This window comes from Terrapene carolina, unplaced genomic scaffold (genome assembly GCF_002925995.2).
Source record: "Terrapene carolina triunguis isolate 2854851 unplaced genomic scaffold, T_m_triunguis-2.0 Scaffold138, whole genome shotgun sequence".
NCBI classification, from domain to species: domain Eukaryota; kingdom Metazoa; phylum Chordata; order Testudines; family Emydidae; genus Terrapene; species Terrapene triunguis.
The window spans coordinates 2,103,834-2,123,240 of NW_020664489.1; the positions used below are offsets into that span (position 1 = coordinate 2,103,834).

A 19,407-nucleotide genomic window follows, 5' to 3' on the forward strand; every position below is an offset into this window, starting at 1 on the left:
TATGATATTGGATTCTTTTCAAAAGCAGTGTCGGTCGGGGCCACATATGACCCCCTGTGCCTCTTCATCCTCCCATGCACGGGCATAAAGGGTGGAGCATCCGGAACCCTCTCTTCTTAATGTCCATGACATAAAGATGGAATCAAGTGAGTGTTCAACCCACTACTTATACAGAGCTTCAAACTCACCCTTTTCTTGACTGATTTGGTGAAAAGAATCTATAGTCCCCTTCTTATCCCCTTATTACATTAATTTGGACGTTCCATTTAAAAAAAAAAAAGTCTTCTCCCACCCCTGCACACACCCCTTTTGTTAAGCAGGGTGAGGTGCTTCATGCTAATATGGCAGACCGTAAGCCACTAGGGTTCAAACCCTGCTTGTCCTGTGATGTTCTCATCGCCTCTGCTGATGGACACAACCATTACCTCTTCTGCCCAGGGGTACACCCACCCACTTAGCATCCAGGCCCACCCATATCTGAGCAGGGGTGTAGTGCGGCCCGGAGCATTGCTTGGGCACCTGAAATCGAGGACAGAGCTATGCGCCCATCCTTCAGAAAGCTACACGCTGGCAGCTCTGCCTTGCTGTTTTCTGAGCTGCCCCATGTGTGTGCCCAGCTTGGCAGGTGAAGCCCTTTGTCTGGGGGTACCAGAGCTAGGAATAGGGAGTGGCATCAGGGGAGAAGCTGAGCTAGCACAGTCTGTCATTGCCCGTCCACCTGAAAGTCAGGGCCCACCCAAATTTCCACTCCTAGCCACACTACTGCTTCTGCCTGGGGGAGAACCACATCTCAGACAGGTATGAAGCGTGTCAGTCATTTTCTTCCAGGATGCACAAGCCCAGGGATGTGCAGCTCAAGTTGCATCTTCTTGAGCAATCCATGTGTGTCAGTTCAGATCCTGAGGAAATGACAGCTGCCAAAGTGGAACCAAATAGTTTGGATCAGAAAGTGCTCCCTGGAATAGGCACCAGAGCCTGGGATCGGGCAGTGAAGAGGACACTGGCATCCTCAGCACTGTCAACCTTGGTGCGCTGGCAGCCTCACATCACAACTGGTGCCTACACTCTGATCATGGACGAGTGATGCCAAGAAACATTCCCTCCTGGAGCATAAGCGCAGCTCTGAACAACAAAAGGACCATTGCACAGGAGCACATCAAATATCACTCCTCCAAGGACAAAGCCTCCAAATCTTCCACCAAGGCAGGAATGGCATAGGGGGGAGGAGCTTTGGTACCGCTCTTGGTATCCATGACCAAAACAATGACAGGTCCAAGACCCATAGATCCAGTGCTCCTAAGTGATGATCAGAATTAGATGTGATGCAGAGGCCATATCACCACATGGCATTGTCATTCAAAGAGGGTGACTCATTGTCACCCTTGCCAGTTTACTCCTCCTCCCCACCTCAAGCAGGGTTGCCTCTCCCTCACCTTTGGAGAGCAACCCCAATTACCTGAGGCAGAACCCCCTTGCCAAATGCTTTGCTTCAGGTAAGACAGGAGTAGCACTGAGCCGGCTGGCCAGTTGGCACTGGGCCAGTACACCCATGACATGCTCTCTGGGCCTCGAGTTCAGGGGGAGGGTGTGACAGTGTACCCCATAAGGCTTTATGGGGAAAGGGTGCTTATAAATGTATGTATGACATAACTGGAATATGTTTTGTGCTGCCTGTGCCAGGTAACATATCTCCATAAAGGTTATGGTCTACTATATCTATTCATCCTATTTGTACATATATATATATCATTTTCTACTTGAGGTTAAGAATATGGGCTGTATGCTTGCTTGGTTTCTAAGTAAGCTTTGGGAGGCATTTGGTCAGCTTCTTTAGGAAGGAATTCGCCAGGTTAAGTACCTGATCAGGAAACACTTGGAGAACAATGCATCTTGGAATGCTCCAATCCACATAAGAAGTCTTCCTGGAGACATGCAAGATACTATGTGGACAATGGCTTCAGCCTGTAAAGACTGAGTCATGCAGGGACATGTGACTTGCCCAGGTGACTCCAGAACTCCATCTTGGAGCTGGACTTTGCATAGGAGGGAGGAGGGAGGTCTCCACCCACAAGAGAGAGTCTATTTAAACCTGGGGGAGGCCCCTCCATTTTGTCTTCAGCTGGCTAAAGAAGGAACCTCTCCACCCCCCGAGGATACTTGGAGACTAAAACAAAGGACAGTAACTGCAGGGGGTGTGAGTGATTGCTGGACCCAGGCTAAAAGGAGGTTAGCCTGTAAAAGGGAGTGCTCTGGAACTGGTGAGGAAATCGTCTGTATTTAGTTTGATTAGACATAGATTTGCGCATTTTATTTTACTTTGCTTGGTGACTTACTTTGTTTTGTCTGTTACTACTTTGAACCACTTAAATCCTACTGTCTGTATTTAATAAAATCACTTTTTATTTAGTAATTTACTCAGAGTATGTATTAATACCTGGGGGAGCAAACAACTGTGCATATCTCTCTATCAGTGTTATAGAGGGCGAACAATTTGAGTTTGCCCTGCATAAGCTTTATGCAGGGTAAAACGGATTTATCTGGGTTTAGACCCCATTGGGAGTTGGGCATCTGAGTGCTAAAGACAAGCACACTTCTATGAGCTGTTTTCAGGTAAACTTGCAGCTTTGGGACAAGTAATTCAGACCCTGGGTCTGTGTTGGAGCCAGACTGGAGTGTCTCGCTCAGCAAGACAGGGTGCTGAAGTCCTGAGCTGGCAGGGAAAACAGAAGCAGGGGTAGTCTCGGTACATTGGGTGGCAGCTCCCAAGGGGGTTTCTGTGATCCAACCCGTCACAAGGTGTCCTCAAAGGGCTTTCAGGATATTTATGCCCACCCAAACACAGGGTTCCAAGTCGTGTCTGCAATCCAAGAGAAATCCTGGTTTTCAAAAGATACTCCTAAAAACAAAAACCCCAAGAAATTCGACCTGTTTACATTTAAAGTGTACTCCTCAGCTCACTTCAGCTCCAAGTGGTGAACTACCAGGCCTTGTTCATGAACTATGACTTTCTCCCCTGAGAGTGCGTCACTCCCTTCCTATCAAACACCCTGCAGGAGCACAGGGAGTAGCTAAAAAGAATAATAAAAGAAGGCCAAATTGTTGTGAGGATGGTACTACAGCTGTCCATGGATGCATATGACATGGCTATGAGGTCAGGGCCATGGCCATCACAATGAGATGGATATCTTGGCTGTTAGCTTCCAGGGTACTCCAAGAAGTGCAAGCTACCATCGAGAACCTGTCCTTTGAGAGGATGGAACTCTTTGATTAAAGAACCATCAAGTCACTTCACTCCTTAAAAGACTCAAAGGCTGTGTTAAGGTCCTTTGGGATTTGCACCCTGGTTCCTTACCGGAAACTTTGAGTGTCAGCCCCAGCAGGGACCTCATACTCTCATCGCCACAAGCTGAGTACCTGCCTCAGAAAAGATCTAGGTATTCCAGGAGATGCCCATTGGACCTCCTCCATCATACACCTGACACAGTCACAAAGCCAACAGGCTTGACAGGAGTGTTGAGAGTCACACTGGAGTTGATCCTTGTCTGCCTTGTCCCTTTCCATGGGGCTTGATCGACCATCAGACAAATGGGTGTAAGACATAATTGCCCTCGGCTACCCTATTCATTTCCACACATTTCCCTGCTTATCCCCCTTCTCCATCCCTCTTCCAGCATCATTCTCATAAGATCCTGTTGCAAACAGAAGTGCCCTCATTGCTTCATCTATGAGTCATAGGAGAGGCTTCTGCTCTCCATAGTTCTTTATCCCAAAGAAGAACGGGTGTCTTCATCCTTTCCTAGACCTGAGGAGACTCAACTAATATGCTGCCTCAGATTCAGGATGGTAATGCCTCCATCATTCCATCTCTGCAAGTTGAGAATTGGTTCATGGCTCTTGACTTGCAAAAGGCATACTTCCACATAGGTACTACCTGTGGGCTAGATGGATGGCTAAGATGAGGCCCAATCATTAGCAAAACAAGGTACTGTCATTCAGCCTGTCCACTATGCTGACAGTCATTACAAAATGCCTAGTTGGGAAGGCATTGGGAAGGCAGGGCAGTCACATCTACCCTTCCCTGGATGACTGACTGATCAGAGACAGGTCCCAGCAAGAGACAGCGAGGATCCCACTGTCCCTCCTAGTGAAATACAAAAATAAAAATAATCTTTTATCCTACTGCAAATGATAGACTTCATAAGAGCTACAGTAGACTCCAGATCATACAGAGTGTACCTGCATGAGAACCACTTCCTGTTGTTGCAATCACTGCTACCTGAGATAAGATCCAATCTGTCTACAATAATAGGGATGTTCCTTGTGGCATTCAGTCGTATGTCGGCGCATGTATGTGCCCCTGCAGCTCGGGGACAGGTCTATTTACTCCCCAGCAAGACACCAAATGAATAGAAACGTTGTGGTGCCAACTCATGCTCCACAGTGATGGTCTCCGCATCACCACCATGTGTGATTTTTTTTTTTTTCCATGGGAGCATGAGCAGATGCAGGGTGCACACGTTGCCATGACGGATGCTGTTGTTTAGAAGAATCTGATCTCTAATGTATGAGGCATATACACACCAACAGTGGGATCCACACTAATGACAACATTTCAAAGAACCACAGTTACTGTAGGATAAATAGCCCTTCTTTATAGTCCTTAATATCTATGAATCTCAGATTCCCTGGCACTTTTTTCCTTTTCCATTATATTCTTTTATTTTATTTTATTCACTAAAATGTAAGTCTCTAGGACTATATTATCTGCATCCCCACTACTGTGCATCTTAACGTATTTAAGGTTAATTTTTTTATCACATCAGTATCAATCTGAACATTTTAAAATTATTCTTTTTAGTATTTACAACAGTTTAAACTGATTGGGGCAGAGGGGAGGGAGAGGAGTGAAATTTGTCCATGCTTCCATCTAACTCTAAAATGTATTTTCCTTAGGTTTTTTCTAAAGACCTGACCCAGCCACAATTCCAGGTATTGACTTTTGATGATTTAGTTGCCACCGGTGTTCCTATGGCACCTGAAGACCCTGCATACTGGGATAACTTTTGTTCCAAGCAGGAGTGCCCAGCACGCCAGAGTACTCATTCAAGATAAGACTGTGTTTCCAAGAAAAGAAGCTGAAATCTTTCAAAGACCACACATTGTTCCTTTGCAAAGCTTAATTTGAGTGTGTGTATACATTTCCCCTTTTAGACCAATATTCGGTTTCCCAGCCTCACAAAGCTGCCACCTTTTACCCTCTTTACCCTATGCTGAGATCCTTTCAGGCTGAAGAAACTGTGAAATAAATGATCTAAATTGATCCTGCACCTTTTTTTCATTGTGTAATTTGCATCTACCTCTGTGATTCTCTTATCTCCATGATTACCCCCTGCCAGTAGGAGTGAACAGAGCTGCATTAATGCTGCTCTTGATGAGCAACAAGTGTTTAATATTTAAAGAAAATGTGTTTTCATGCTTAATTTCTGCTGATGTTTAAGTGATAGTATTGCCTCTCTCTCATGAAATCATAATTTTACTCCAAAGTGGCTGGGCAAAGCCAAAGTAAAACAGTTGGTTAATGATGATGGCACTATTACTTCATAGCAAAAGTTCTATGTGAAATTATCAAACTTATTTGTCATCACTGTAAGTGACGTTAATGGATCTACAGCTGTGTAAAACCAGTTTGAGAGTGTTCTAAGTCCTGGGCTTTTGGTGAGGTATGTCCTCACACAGTCAGCCTCCTCCTCACAATTGTCTGTACTGATTCTCTCCACTAACAGTATATAGGTTTTCTGCCTCTCCTTTAGATATGAGTCCTCTGAAGTGGATACGTGCCCTACAGTAGTTCTGCACTTCTGGACCCACATTTGCATTTCTGTTCTCTTTATTTCTGGGGACCACTATTTTTTAAATATATAAGCACTGTCTGCCCTTTTCCAAGGAGGACTGCAGAGCTGGAGCTGGGGAATGCAGAGTATTGCATTGTCATATAGACTTCAGAGAGACGGGAGAGAGCAACAGGTGCTGAAAGACAATTTTAGACTATTTGTCTTGTCCTTTTCAAAGAATACTTTTTCCTATTGTGTATCCTCCTTTTAAATCTAGGACGTGTGGATACTTGAGGTCATTTGAAAGGTGCAGGGAATGGATACTGACCAGAATCATTACCTCAGAATAAAAGGCTCAATTCTCTTCCTATTGAAGTCAAACAAAATTCATGTTGACTTCAGTGAGAGTAGGATTGTGCCCAAATTGGCTGTTGCCCTGCATTCTGATTGGGTGAAAGCCTGCTTGTATTATAACCATTAAACTTGCACCTCTGATGTTAAATAGGATTTGAGGCAGGAAGGAAATGGGTTTTATGATCTTACAGAAGCCCCCATGCTGCTGATGCAGATAATCACTTTCTCACACTCAAATAATACCTGTTAAAATTATCCTTTTGCCTGCTTTTACAGCATGCTTTTAAATTGAGCATTAATTAATAAATAATTACATAATTCTCTCTCAATCATTACAGCTTTACCCTTAAAATTAAGAATTTGTAGTACTAAAAGTGTGATGACTGTTGGATCTTGGGTTAGGATTCCCCCAGGGGCCAAGGTAATTCTGTTTAAAATCAAGGGAAACTTCTTAATGGAGAAAACCAGCATTAAGTCCATTGTACCCTGCTGATTGTAAAATTTTATTTTATTTGCTAAAATAATAGCCGTCATAAGAATTTGCTTTTCTCCAGACTACAATAGATGTTTAAAAATAATCTTGTTTATTAGTTATTAGTCTTAATTGTCCCTGCTGCTGGTGTTTCAGACCAAACTGAGAATCCAGTGCTTTTTAGCAGACCGCACTGCAAACACTAAGCCCCATTGGCAAGTGCATAATACATTTTATCATCTGCAGTGAAGTAATTCGCAGTGTTGTATGTGATCACATTTAGGCATGGGAGTTAACAATCCTGATAAATATGGCAAATAACACCTCTTTTGGCTGGCTAATGACTAATAAGGCTATATCTGTAACAAGAAAGTTTAGAAACTTAAGGGTTGGTTCTCCCCCAAACTCTCCCAACCCCCCAAAAAGCATTGATCCTGAAAGACCAGGCAGAATCACTAGGAAGACTGCAAATCTGCACAATACACAGATTTCCTTTACATTTGGATTTCTGTTGCTTTGGGTAAAAAAACAAGATTAATCTAACTTTTTTGCAAATTTTAACAAGCAATAATGGTAAGAGATAATGTTGGCTTGTGGAAACTAAAATGAGTCATATGTATCTACAATTTCAGATCTTGGCAGTATTGATAGAATTATTTTACATTCATATGCACAGAAAAGGAGCAATCAAGGGTATAAGAGTTTCACATGTCTATACACTAAGATCTTCTGATACACTGGGAATGTGAACAGTTATTCTCACAAGCATAAGAATTGTGTTCTGAGCATATACTACTGCTGTAAATAATTATTTAGAAAATAAACTGAATCTCCTCTTTAAGCAGTTATGCATGTGGAGCACACATTAAAATCAACATTACGGTTGTGTATAGAAGAGTTAGTGTAATTGAATATCCAAGGCGAAATCATTAATATTACTGTAAATGATCTATCTATTTAATGCTTTAGGGAAGATTTTTAACTTTGTTCTTTACAGAAATAGCATGGTACAAATTGTGATAAATGTGTTTAACTTTGGCATATGTCGGTGGTTTTAAAGTTTATTGTGTCTTATGTAAAGATTATAGTTTAGTGACAAATACTTTTAAGACACTTTGCATCTTTGTGAAAAGAGTTATGTTGCTATTTGACATGAGTATATGTCTGTAGGAAGTAGCTCATATGACTCAATCAGGCTCACAATATCATGTGCAAGGTTTATCTTGTTACTATATTACAGAAACACATGGGCTGAATGAACACGTTAGCTAAAGCTAACATTAGTGTTCAGTTTTTCAAAAAGAAAAAAGGTGTAAAGCACTGGTATGTTCACAGTTAATCACATTAACTAACAAATCAACATAAAAAAGATGTTGCTAGAAAGACCTGAATATGAAAACAAATATAAGCTAGAAATGAGGCTAAAGATATGCACATGAGCATCATCTCTCTTGGAAAAAACTACCTGTTGGATGACACTTCCCAGCTTTAGTGACCATGCACAACTCTTGTTTACTTTGATGATGTTCGTTCACTTTGATTTTTAGTTTGTAACATCCTTAAGGCAGTAATCATGTTTTTGGCATATGTCATGCACATTCTATACAAAATTTTAATATCCAAATATTGTATATATTCTACATTATTTACTCTTACATTAATGAGACATTCTAAGGTTTCTTTTTATTGAAATAAAAACTTCTAAAATTGAATTATTGTTCTAGCATTCTGTATCTGTTCTGCTGTTTTTTAAATAACAAAGGTTGGTTGTTCACAGCCAAACACCTAAGTAGGGTTTGACTTGTGTTATTAGATAGGAGGTCTCCAAGGCTTGAACACCAAGAACCTGAGGCAAGTAACATTAGTGAGTCAATAGATATAATGCTTTGCTCTTAATCAGTATTGAATCTATGGGTATGTCTTCACTTACATCCGCGGTCTGGTTAAGACGCGATAAATCGATCCCGGATCGATCCCGGAAGTGCCCCGGATCGATCCCGGAAGTGCTCGCCGTCGACGCTGGTACTCCAGCTCGGCGAGCGGAGTACGCAGCATCGACGGGGGAGCCTTCCTGCCGCGTCTGGACCGCGGTAAGTTCGGACTAAGGTACTTCGAATTCAGCTACGTTATTAACGTAGCTGAATTTGCGTACCTTAGTCCGAAGTGGGGGGGTTAGTGTAGACCAGGCCTATGCTAGAGCACAGGACAGTATGATGCTGGAGGTGGCATCTTGCAGATGAGACATAAAGCTAGGATTCTGACCACTTGTGGTCATTAAAGCTTCCATATCACTTTTTGTAAGAGTAAGCATGTTATTCCCTTTCTTCTGGCCAAATACCAGTAGGATAATTATATTCTGTCTACCTAACTTTCCTCTGCAACTTTGATTGGGTAAAGTACAGTATTCTTCACTTCTTGCCTTAAACTGTGGCAGATGTGTGCTGTTGAACAGCTACTGTTTTCCACTTCAGAGGTAACTGCATTTTATGCATTTTAGTGGTGGGAGAAGTAAGCCCCCGTAGGGCCCCTGTTTAATTTGCAAGAAGGCTTAATTTGTTAATGGTGTAAGGAGCTTTGAGTTCGTGTGTGTGTGTGTGTGTATACACACCCAGAGTGTCTTCAACTCTTGGGTCATATGGTAGCTTACACCTTTGTAACCAATCATACCTGGCTACACCTCCACTGCTTCCAGGGTTGATACAGAACAACCTACTGTCCAAGCAGGGACACCTGGGACAGGCAGGCGACTTGCCCCTTTCATGTAAAGAATTCCCTAAACTGGTGCAAAGAGCAACTCAACATTTGTGTGGGTGTCCCTTTCTCTTGCCCAACCACATCAGTGACTAAGAACCGACATATCCCTATTAGGATGGGGAGCCCACCTTGACACCCTCATGGTTCAGGGTGGGTGAACAACTCACAAAGCCAGTCTCCACATCAGCTTATTGGAGCTCAGCGCAGTCAGGAACACTTGCCTTCATTTCCTGCCCCTCATCAGGGACAAGCCAGTCAGGGTTACGATGGACAATATGTCCTGCATATGCTACATCAACAAGCAGGAAGGAGCAAGATCCTGCTTCTTGTATGCCGAAGACAAAATGGTGGGTGCTGAGCGCACCCACTGGCAGCTCTCCCGATCAGCTCTTCCCTCTTCCCCTCCCCCCCAGTGCCTCCCCCTCTCCTCCCAGCGCCTCCTGCCCGCCACAATCAGCTGTTCTGCAGCATGCAGGAGGTGCTGGGGGGGGAAGGAGCGAGAGGGTGAGGTGCGCTCGGGGGAGTGGGCAGAATGGGGCAGGAAGAGGCAGAGCAGGGGTGGGAAGAGGCAGGGTGGGGGTTGGGCCTTGGGGGAAGATGTGGAGTGTGGGAGGGGCCTGGGACAGAGCCAGGGGTCAAGCCCCTCCCCTCCCGGCACATTAGAAAGTCAGCGCCTCTGGGCAAAGCCATAAAACTCTGGAACTGGTGTATAGCCCACCATCTCCAGTTTTCAGCGGTCTACCTCCCAGGCATCCAGAACACCCCATCCAATGCCCTTAGCAGACATTTCTCCCACAATTATGAATGGGAGTTGGACACACTCAGGTTCCCCACAGCATATTCAAGAGATGGGGGCTGCCAGAGATCGAACTTTTCGCCACCTCTGAGACCAGGAAGTGCCCTCTGTTCTGTTCAAGGGGAGAATGGGGGTCTGGGTCACCACTCCCTGGGGGACACTCCTTCTACCATGGAAGAAGAGTCTGTTCTATGGCTGTCTCCCAATGCTCCTAATTCTAAGAGTGCCAAACAAGATAAGGCAGTACAAGGCCAGAGTTATTCTCATAGTACCTACCTAGCCAAGACAAGCTTGGTACACTTGCTTGCTTCAATTCTGTACCCAACCATTGATCAAGCTCCCCACTATTCTTCATCTCCTGTCTTAGGATGTGGGTTGCGCTCTTTACCCCAACCTAGTGGTTCTATGCCTCGGCTTGGTCCCGGGATGGTTCTTTGGAATAGAGGCTTCCTGCTTTCCAGAGGCACAGTAGAAAAACAACCTACTTACCTGCAGAAATGGAAAAGCTTTGTCCATTGGTGTGGTTGCCGTTACCTCCACCCTGAATTGGTTCCCTTTTCCCTCATCCTGGATTACCTGCTGGATCTGAAGACATCCAGTTTATCTATCAATTCAGTCAAGGTACATCTGGCTGCCATATCAGCCATTCATCCCCTGGTCGAGGGATTCTCCATTTTTGCTCACCCAGTATCATCCCAGAATTATTAAGGGTCTGGGTAATCTCTTCCCCTACATTAGACACCCCAACCTGTCTTGGGACCTCAGCCTCCTTTTGGCCCACCTCACGAGACCGCCATTTGAATAACTGGCAACCTGATTCCTATTTCATTTATCTAGGAAGATGGTCTTCTTAGTTGTCATCATGTCAGCCCTGAAGGCCCGGGAGATTGGAGCCTTGATGGCAGATTCCTCCTGTGCGAAATACTTTAACTATAAAGTCTCTTTATGTCCACATTCTAAGTTCCTACCAAAGGTTACAATCTATCCATCTACCAGTATTTTTTGAAGCCTGATAGTTCTCAGCAGGGATCCTATTTCCATACCCCAGATGTGAAAAGGGTCTTGGCCTTCTACCTGGATAGGGCTAAGCAGGTTATGAGATCACCTAGACTCTGTCTCCTTCACAGATAGATTGAAGGGGACTCCCATATCTGCTCAAAGACTTTCAAAATGGATATTGAGTTGTATCTCTACCTGTTATGAATCTGTAGGTCCTCAGCGCAACCCCCGTCCCGGGGATGAGAGTACATTCAGCCAGATCACAGGCAACCTCTACTGCATTTGTGAAGAATATTTCAATATCTGAGAGATGTAGAGCTGCTATCTTGACTTCAATCCATATGTTTTTAAAGCGTTACACCCTGCTCCGTGCCGTCAAATCTGATGCAGCACCTGGCTCTGCAGTACTGTCTTCAGTTCTGGACCCTGTTCTGAAACTGCCACCTCTTTTTGGGGATACTGCTCAGAAGTCACCTGAAGTGGAGCACCCACAGGGATGCTACTTGAAGAAGGAGGAAGGGTTACTCACCCTGTGCAGTAACTATAGTTCTTTGAGATGTGTATCCTTATGGGTGCTTGACTACCTGCTTTCCTTCCCCTCTGCTTTGGTTGTTGCCTAGGAGATGCCTGGGTAGAGAAGGAACTGAGAGTAGTTTGCCCGCATGCCCCATATATAGCCTTGGTGTCTGCCGCAGAGAGGCTTAGGGTGCATGTGCGGGTTGAATGGACACTGCTAGCTAGAAATGTCTGATCAACAGCTGGAGAGGTGCACGCACACCTGAAGTGGAGCACCAATAGGGACACACATCTCAAAGAACTACTGTTACTGCACAGGGTGAGTAATCCATCTTCAGATGAAAAGGGCTATAGAATTGCAAAGTACTTCCCTCCTGTAATGCTGTATGATTGAAATAAGACCATGTATATCATTGATATTGCCACTGTTAGACAATTGCAACAAATCTTGTACAAAATATATTATGTAAGGTGTCAATGGAAAAGTTATGATTTGCTAAATAAGATTATCTTGTTTAAATCCATGTATCATCATTAGGGCTCTGTGTCTGTCCTCGAGGTCACAGATTCTGTGACTTTCCACGACTCTCCCATGATTTCTGCAGGGGCCAGTGTGGCTGACCCCAGAGCCGCCCACCCAGGTGGCCCCAGGACAACCACACCAGCCACTGCTGGAGTGGCCCTAAGGACAGCCACACCAGCTGCTGCTCCAGTGGCCCCAGTCAGAGCAGCTGTGGTCAGCAGTCCCAGCCTACGGGCCAGCTGGAGCAGCCATAGTCTGCGGCCCTGGGCAGCGGTCTCTGGTCAGCTGGAGCAGCCGCCATCTGTGGCCCCTGGGCAACGGTCCCCAGCCCCCGGAGAAGCCGTGGTCTGCGGCTCCCAACAGCTGGTGCCACTGGCCCTAAGCGCTCCCCTCCCCCAGCAGCGGTTCTTCCAGCACCGCCCCCCTCAAGATTTAATCACACATATGGACAGGTCACTGGCCATGAATTTTTGTTTATTGTCCATGACCTGTCCATGACTTTTACTAAAAATACCCATAACTAAATCGTAGCCCTAATCATCACTGTATCTGAAGTTAGAATATTGGCTATATATCTGTTTCCCAAATGTGTTTGTTCCTGGGGTAACACCGACCAGGTGAAATCTGCATTGAAGCCAGACAGCTTTGTGTTGATGGTCCATTAAAGACATTTAACTCTTACAATGGGTCATAGAGGAAACTCATTCCATCAGGTAAGTCTTCCTGTGGACTCCTTAACACGGATATGGCCAATGGCTGCCCCTGTGAGTCAGCAAACCATGTAAGGACATGTGATATGCTCATGTTACCCTGGACTCCATCTTGTGCCAATAACTTTCCACAGACAGGGGCTGTGAGCTTTGATTGGGACAGCAAAATTTTAAGCACATGGCAGAGGATATAAAAGACCCATGAAACATTTCTGTGTTGCCTCTTTCCTGCTCTGATTCTCTGGACTATGGATTTACAACTAAAAGGAACATATTGGACGATTGACTGAGGAGCTTCCAATCTTTTGGAAGTTACCAGAGACTTTACAAGCCAGCAGTCTATAACGTCATTGCTACAAACCTGATACAAGAACGTTGCCATTATTCTATGTACATGATCTATTAACCATTTTAATCCTCTTCTTTTTTTTCTCTATTAATAAACCTTTAGCTTTTAGTTACTAAAGGATTGGCAGGAGCATGATTATTGGGCAAAATCTGAGTTATATATTGACCTGGCTATGTGCCTGATCTCTTGAGATCAGAAAAACCCTTTGATGAAATTGGTTTTCAATAACCACTCCTCATAAAGGCTAGCATCTGGGTGGTGAAATAAGGGCTGGAATGTATAAGGAGACTGCATTTTTGACTTCTTGTTCACCAGTGTGGTGAGACTGTTACTGGTGTTGTGTAATCTAATGATAAAATAACCACCAGGTTGGAATGAGTCTGCCCTATTTCTCAAGAATTTGTCCTGAATCTGGCATCCTCAGTTGTGACCCACTGAGGAACGGTGACACTTCTCCCCCCTTCCGCCTCCCCCTGTCTCCAATAATTGATGTTCAGGTAAGAAAACAATAAATGAGCAGCCCTTCTTCTGACTTACTTTTGAAACCACTCTGTAAAACAAAGACAGGAGCTTGAGAGTCTTGTAATAGATATTCATTCACCACAAAAATTACATGAAAAGAATGTTATTTGTGAGCAATATCTAGGAGATGTATAGTTTAGCTTTATAAATACTATTTGTCCTGCCTTACCTAAAAGATACCTATGCACCATATTATAAAGCCATGAAGGGAGCACAAGACTGTAAATAGATATTAGAGAACCTGCCTAATAGTCCACTTTATAAGGTTTAATTTCTTGGTCACACTCAGAACTAGAAGAAGAGGTAATACTGGACAAATAGATATAATTCATCAGATAATTTACTTTTGATGTAGGAAATCTGCTTCAGCAAGGACAAAAACACTTGGTGGGGGATCCACGAAGAGACTTGGGTATTGCAACGCTGAGCATCACAGCACCTAACTTTTAGGCACCTAGGAAATCACAGTCACAACACTGTGATCCTCAAAGCCGAGTTAGGCACCTAGGCTCCTTATACAATGAATGGGAAGAGATAGACATCTTAGAATGTGCTCCACAAAAGCCAGCCCACTAGGTGTGGAGCCACCTAAGCTAACCAATGCAAGATGCTGACAAGAGGAGGGTGTTATAAGCTCTGCACCTCTCAGAGATAGGCACCTAACTCCAGGCTGCAGGGAGGCTCCTAGCTCTGAATAGCAATTCAAGAATTGGAATCAGTCTCTTGTAGTAGTCTTTTGTGGGAATGACTTTGGAGCCTACCTCACTCCACACAAAACAGCTGGAAGAGGAGGTGGTGCTGCTGCCCACCTTATAACTTTTAGCCCTGTGGTTACAGCCCACCCCTTCCAGGATATGGGAGATCCAGGTTAAATTCCCCACTCTGCCAGAGGGGAAAAAAGGATTTGACTATGGGTCTCCCACTTCTCAGGAGAGTGCTCAAGCCACTGAGCCATGAAACAGTCTGATGTAGGCTCCCTCAATCTCTGCTTTTGCGTTTAAATAAATAAAAAAGAGAGTGGTTGAAGCAGGGGACTGGACCCAGGGGGGTCTCATCTCCAGGTGGATACCCTAAACACTGCATTACAGAGTCTGTCTCTCTCTCTCTCTCTCTCTCTCTCTGGCCCTTGTAACTACTGAGCTAAAAGTTATAAGGTGAGCACCACCATTTCCTCCAGCTGGATGTTGGCCTCAGAGGCCATGTACAGGATTTTGCCCAGCACGGGACTTAGGTAGCCAAATGCCTATCTTCTTCTGGTTCATGGATCACTCTGGGCTTAGGCAGGAGATGGGTGTCCAGATTCATAGAGGGAGGCAGCAGTGTGCATGCCCTGAGGCAGGAACAAAGGCCCCTAAGTAGCTTTTACTCTGGAAAAACATTGGCACCTACAGGGTTCAGTGGGTGTTTTGTGGATTGCAGTGGAGCCAAAACTGGGACTTAGGCTCCTAAACCCAAGACTTGGTACTTTCATGGATCCCATCCTTGTTAATTAAAGAAATGATCGATGTTTCCCTGGGAACTTTAGTTATGATACATGTGCTGTGAATAACAATTCAAAAATATTGTTTCAGAAAAGTCTAAGTGCTTCAACAGCTTGGGGGAACATGCTTAGGCAGCCCTCTGATGGAAAAACTGCCTGAAATTGTTTTTCCTTTAACAGCGAAATGGATCTTCTATGTTTGCATTTTGATTTTATTTTATTTTTAGGCACAAATAACTTTGTGAAGGGTTATATGAATTACAGTCATTGTTGAGACTTAACTAATAATACAGAAAAATTTAGTTTACAGCAGTTGTAATGTACTGTCAAAAGGAATAATGCATATGTTTTCCATGATGAATAACAGCAGTTTTGCTTCAAATCAGTTTCTTTTTTCATGTGGCAATTTCTGTGTCATTCGAATTGATCTTGAAGTGAAATGAGAACAGGCTGAAGTGCAGCTGGGAGACATGAGTCTATATTTCTTAATCCAGGGGAACTAAAACATGCCCATACACACAAAAAGATTAATTAGGGAGACAGGAAGGGTTCAGATCTCTTACAATAATCTCTTCGGTGACAGGCATCAAATATTAATTCACTTGTTCTATTCTGATGAAATCCAGCCCTTGTGATAGTTAATCAGGCACCCTATGAATTACCATGACATCTATATCCCGGTCAGATACTAAATCAGTTTTTGTGGTCAAGTGAAACGTGTTCTACTAACAAAGTTTATAAATCTGAGGAAAGAAACTCCAAAGAGAAATAGAATTTACCTAAAATACATGAAAAGAATATACAGACCACCCCTGAAAAATAATTTTAAATACAAGGGCAATAAACCCTATTCTGCTGTGCACATTTTACATTTTCAGCAGCTTGATAAAAGGAAAAGTTGCACTTAGACTTTTCTGTTAACAGTGTGTTTACACCCAATCTGAATTCCACAAAGGCATTGAGATTTGCCTGACTTGGGACTTCAAGATGCCTCTGGTGGCATCATGTAGTATATGTGGACAGGCTATGTCCACATTGTTGTGTGTAGCTACACGTGTAGGTGAAAGGCTCTGGCAGGGGGGAGGCAGTGAGGAAAGGCTCTGGCAGCTCCCTGCTGCCAGTGCCTTTCCCCACTGCAGGAAGCTGCCGGAGCCTTTCACGGCAGCTTCCTCTCAGCCAGAGCCTTTCCTCACTAATGGGGTCTTTCCCTGTGATGAGGAAAGGCTCCAGCAGCTCTCTGTAGTGGGAAAAGGCTCTAGCAGGGTGGAGCTACCAGACCCTTTCCCTCCTGCCACCCTCCTACCAGAGCCCTTTCCCTTTCCTGTAGTGGGGAAAGACTGGCAGCAGGGAGGCAGCGTGACTAAAAATCGCAGTATAGATGGGGGAGGTACTGCGTGGGCATGTAGAAAGCTGTGTAGGGCACAGACCCCCAGGGTTCAGGAGTGTCTTCACTTCCCTAAGCAGTGCCTCACCATCTACACTGCTATTTATACCCATGCTGGGGAGGGGGGGGGGCAAACTTACTGACCCTCTGAGTTGCATATGACAATCTTCCAACGTTGAGGGCCAGGGCGTGTCTGCTGGGTCTTGGGGCTTCAGCCCTGCTGGGAGGGGCGGATCTCAGGCTTCAGCCCCATGGGAGGTGCCTGCCAGGGCTCAGGGCGGAAGCCCCACTTCTGCCAAAGTCCCAAGCCCCACGGGGCTGAAGCACCAAGACCTCCCTCCCCACTGGGCAGAATCAGAGCTGACACATTGCGGGAGGGGAGAGGGCACATGGGGTCATGTGCCCCCCGATTTTTGCCAGGGTTTGCTGGCCCCAGTTGGTCACATGCACAGCAGCTGCTGGAGCCAGCAAACTGGGAGCTGCTGCTGTGGGAACTGCAGGGAGAGCGGCTGCTTTTGCTGCTGCCTCTCCCTGGGGAGCAAAAGCAGCAGCCCCTCCCTGCAGCTCCCAGCTGCTGCCTCTCCATGCAGTGCTAACATCTGGGAGCTGCAGGGAGGGGCTGCTGAGGGTAAGAGCAGGGCATGACTCAAGCTGTTGGAGGAGCTGAATCTTTAAATTGTGCCCCACCCTTTTCAGCAGGCACCAGTCATCTCTGGCAGAAGCTCCTAGCCTCACCACCAGGCAGAAGCCCTAAGCTCTGCCTACCAGTCTGTTAGGTGGAGAATGGGTGGGCGTGGGAGGCTCGTGAGCAGCACTTTAACTGTATAAGAGCCGCATGTGATTTGCAAGCTGCAGTTTGGCCACCCCTGATATATATTCTACACCTGCAGTAAGGAGTGTTCAGAGTAGACATGCTCTTTGGGTGAAATTTACTCCTATGCAGGGAGCCTGCTCAAGTCTTATGCACCACTTAAACTGTGATTTGGAGGGCATAAATAGGACAAATGCCTTGTGTTGTGTCTGCTGGAGAAGGGTGAATATTAGCTGTATGTCCGAGATACCTTTTATAGCGGTAATTAACACAGACTGTTCCCAGCAGGGCCGGCTCCAGGCACCAGCTTCTCAAGCAGATGCTTGGGGCGGCCGTTCCGGACAGGGGCGGCAGTTCCAGGTATTCGGCGGCAATTTGGCGGAGGGTCCCTCACTCCACCTGGGAGCGAAGGACCTCCCGCCGAATTGCCGCCGCAGATCGCGATCGCGGCTTTTTTTAGATCGCGATCGCGGCTTTTTTTTTTTTTTTTTTTTTTTTGGTTTTGGCTGCTTGGGGCGGCCAAAGCCCTGGAGCCGGCCCTGGTTCCCAGGGCTTTGCACATTCCTGCTGATTAAAATAAATAATGCTGCTTTAGGCATCACTGCTGAAAGTAGCAGAATGTTTCCCTAAATGACTGGGCAAAAACAAAACAGAAAAAGGATTTGTATGGTAAGACTTAAAGGTTGTATTATAAATAGTAAAGTAAATAAGGCATTTAAAAGGCAAGCAGAAAGTTTTACTATCTTCGTAACTCTGGAAGGGAAATATTTCTGGGCTTAGGTTTTGTTTTGTAAGCAGCTGAAATATTTTAATCACTTACTTTTTTGTTAATTTGCTTTTCATTTAAACAGAGGGTCTCATGCACTCCTTACTCTGGCATGTCACCAAAATTGTTGTAGGACTCCAGCTTTGGTTCTGTACTCTTTAGCTAATTATAATGAAAAATTGATTTATTTTACTTTGTCCATAAAGGACTTGTGAGGGAGTGTGCACTCCACAAAGGATTGGAAGGGGTTAAGATGGCCAGGTAGGCTTATTAACTCTACAGGCTGCACCTGGAGGGAAAGTCAAGGAGCAGGGAGAATCAGGGGTGGTAGGAAGCAATTTAGGGAAGGAGCAGTGAGGACTTGGAAAGTAAAGCCCAGAACTGCTGGATTGAAGATCCCTGGACAGGAACCCAGAGTAGAGGGGGACCCTGGGTTCTCCCTACGAGCCACTGAATGAGTGGCACCTGAGGCAGTGAATGGAAAGAGAGCCTGGGGCTGCTGAAGGAAAGACTTTGATATCCCGTGGAAGAGGGGAGTTCTGAATGACCTGGCTGGAGGGCTGAGTCATGAAGGACACTGTGGGTTCCTGGAGTTGCTGCAGACCAGAGAGAGATGGTGTGATGCGGGTAACCATGGGAAGGGGTGTTGGCCTTGAGAGCTAATCCTCAGAGTGATCGGGGGAGGTGCCAGACAAGCGGTGAGTGGTGCTCCCTGTAATGGGGCTGAATACAGAACATAAAATAGAGCCTCTATGGCTTCAGCAGAAAATCCCCATGTGCCACATTTAGTCTCTGTCTCATATGGGGAAATCTGAAATCTGAAATGAACATTGGCTTCTCTCTGTGATATAGCAACTTGGAGAACTCCTCCCCTAGTGCAAATTAGCATAGCTCCAAGTTAATCGCAGTGGCGCTACACTGACTTACAACAGTTGAGGATCTAGCCCTAAGGGTTTTAACCAAGTATGGCACATTATAAGCCTACGGTTGCTGGCAGTCATTTCATTGGGAGTAGAGGGAGTGAAATACGTTCATGTGGTCATTGTGCTGATGAAAGAGAGAATTTTAGACCTGACAGCAGAAGAAATTAAATACCATGCCTTGACACGATTGAGGAAAAGAAGAAAAAGGAAAGCAGAT

The 19,407-nt window shown here is 45.1% G+C and overlaps 1 protein-coding gene across 2 annotated transcripts in view; it reads left to right on the top strand.

The window, feature by feature from the left end:
- AASDHPPT (aminoadipate-semialdehyde dehydrogenase-phosphopantetheinyl transferase) overlaps nt 1-5,320 on the top strand; it is a 48,356-nt gene extending 43,036 nt beyond the window's left edge. For both annotated transcript variants that reach the window (XM_024206592.2, XM_024206593.1), the window contains exon 6: nt 4,954-5,320. In XM_024206592.2, the coding sequence (XP_024062360.1) occupies nt 4,954-5,112 (159 nt within the window). In that variant the 3' untranslated portion in view covers nt 5,113-5,320. The remainder of the gene's footprint in view (nt 1-4,953) is intronic.
- The last annotated feature ends 14,087 nt before the right edge of the window (nt 5,321-19,407 follow it).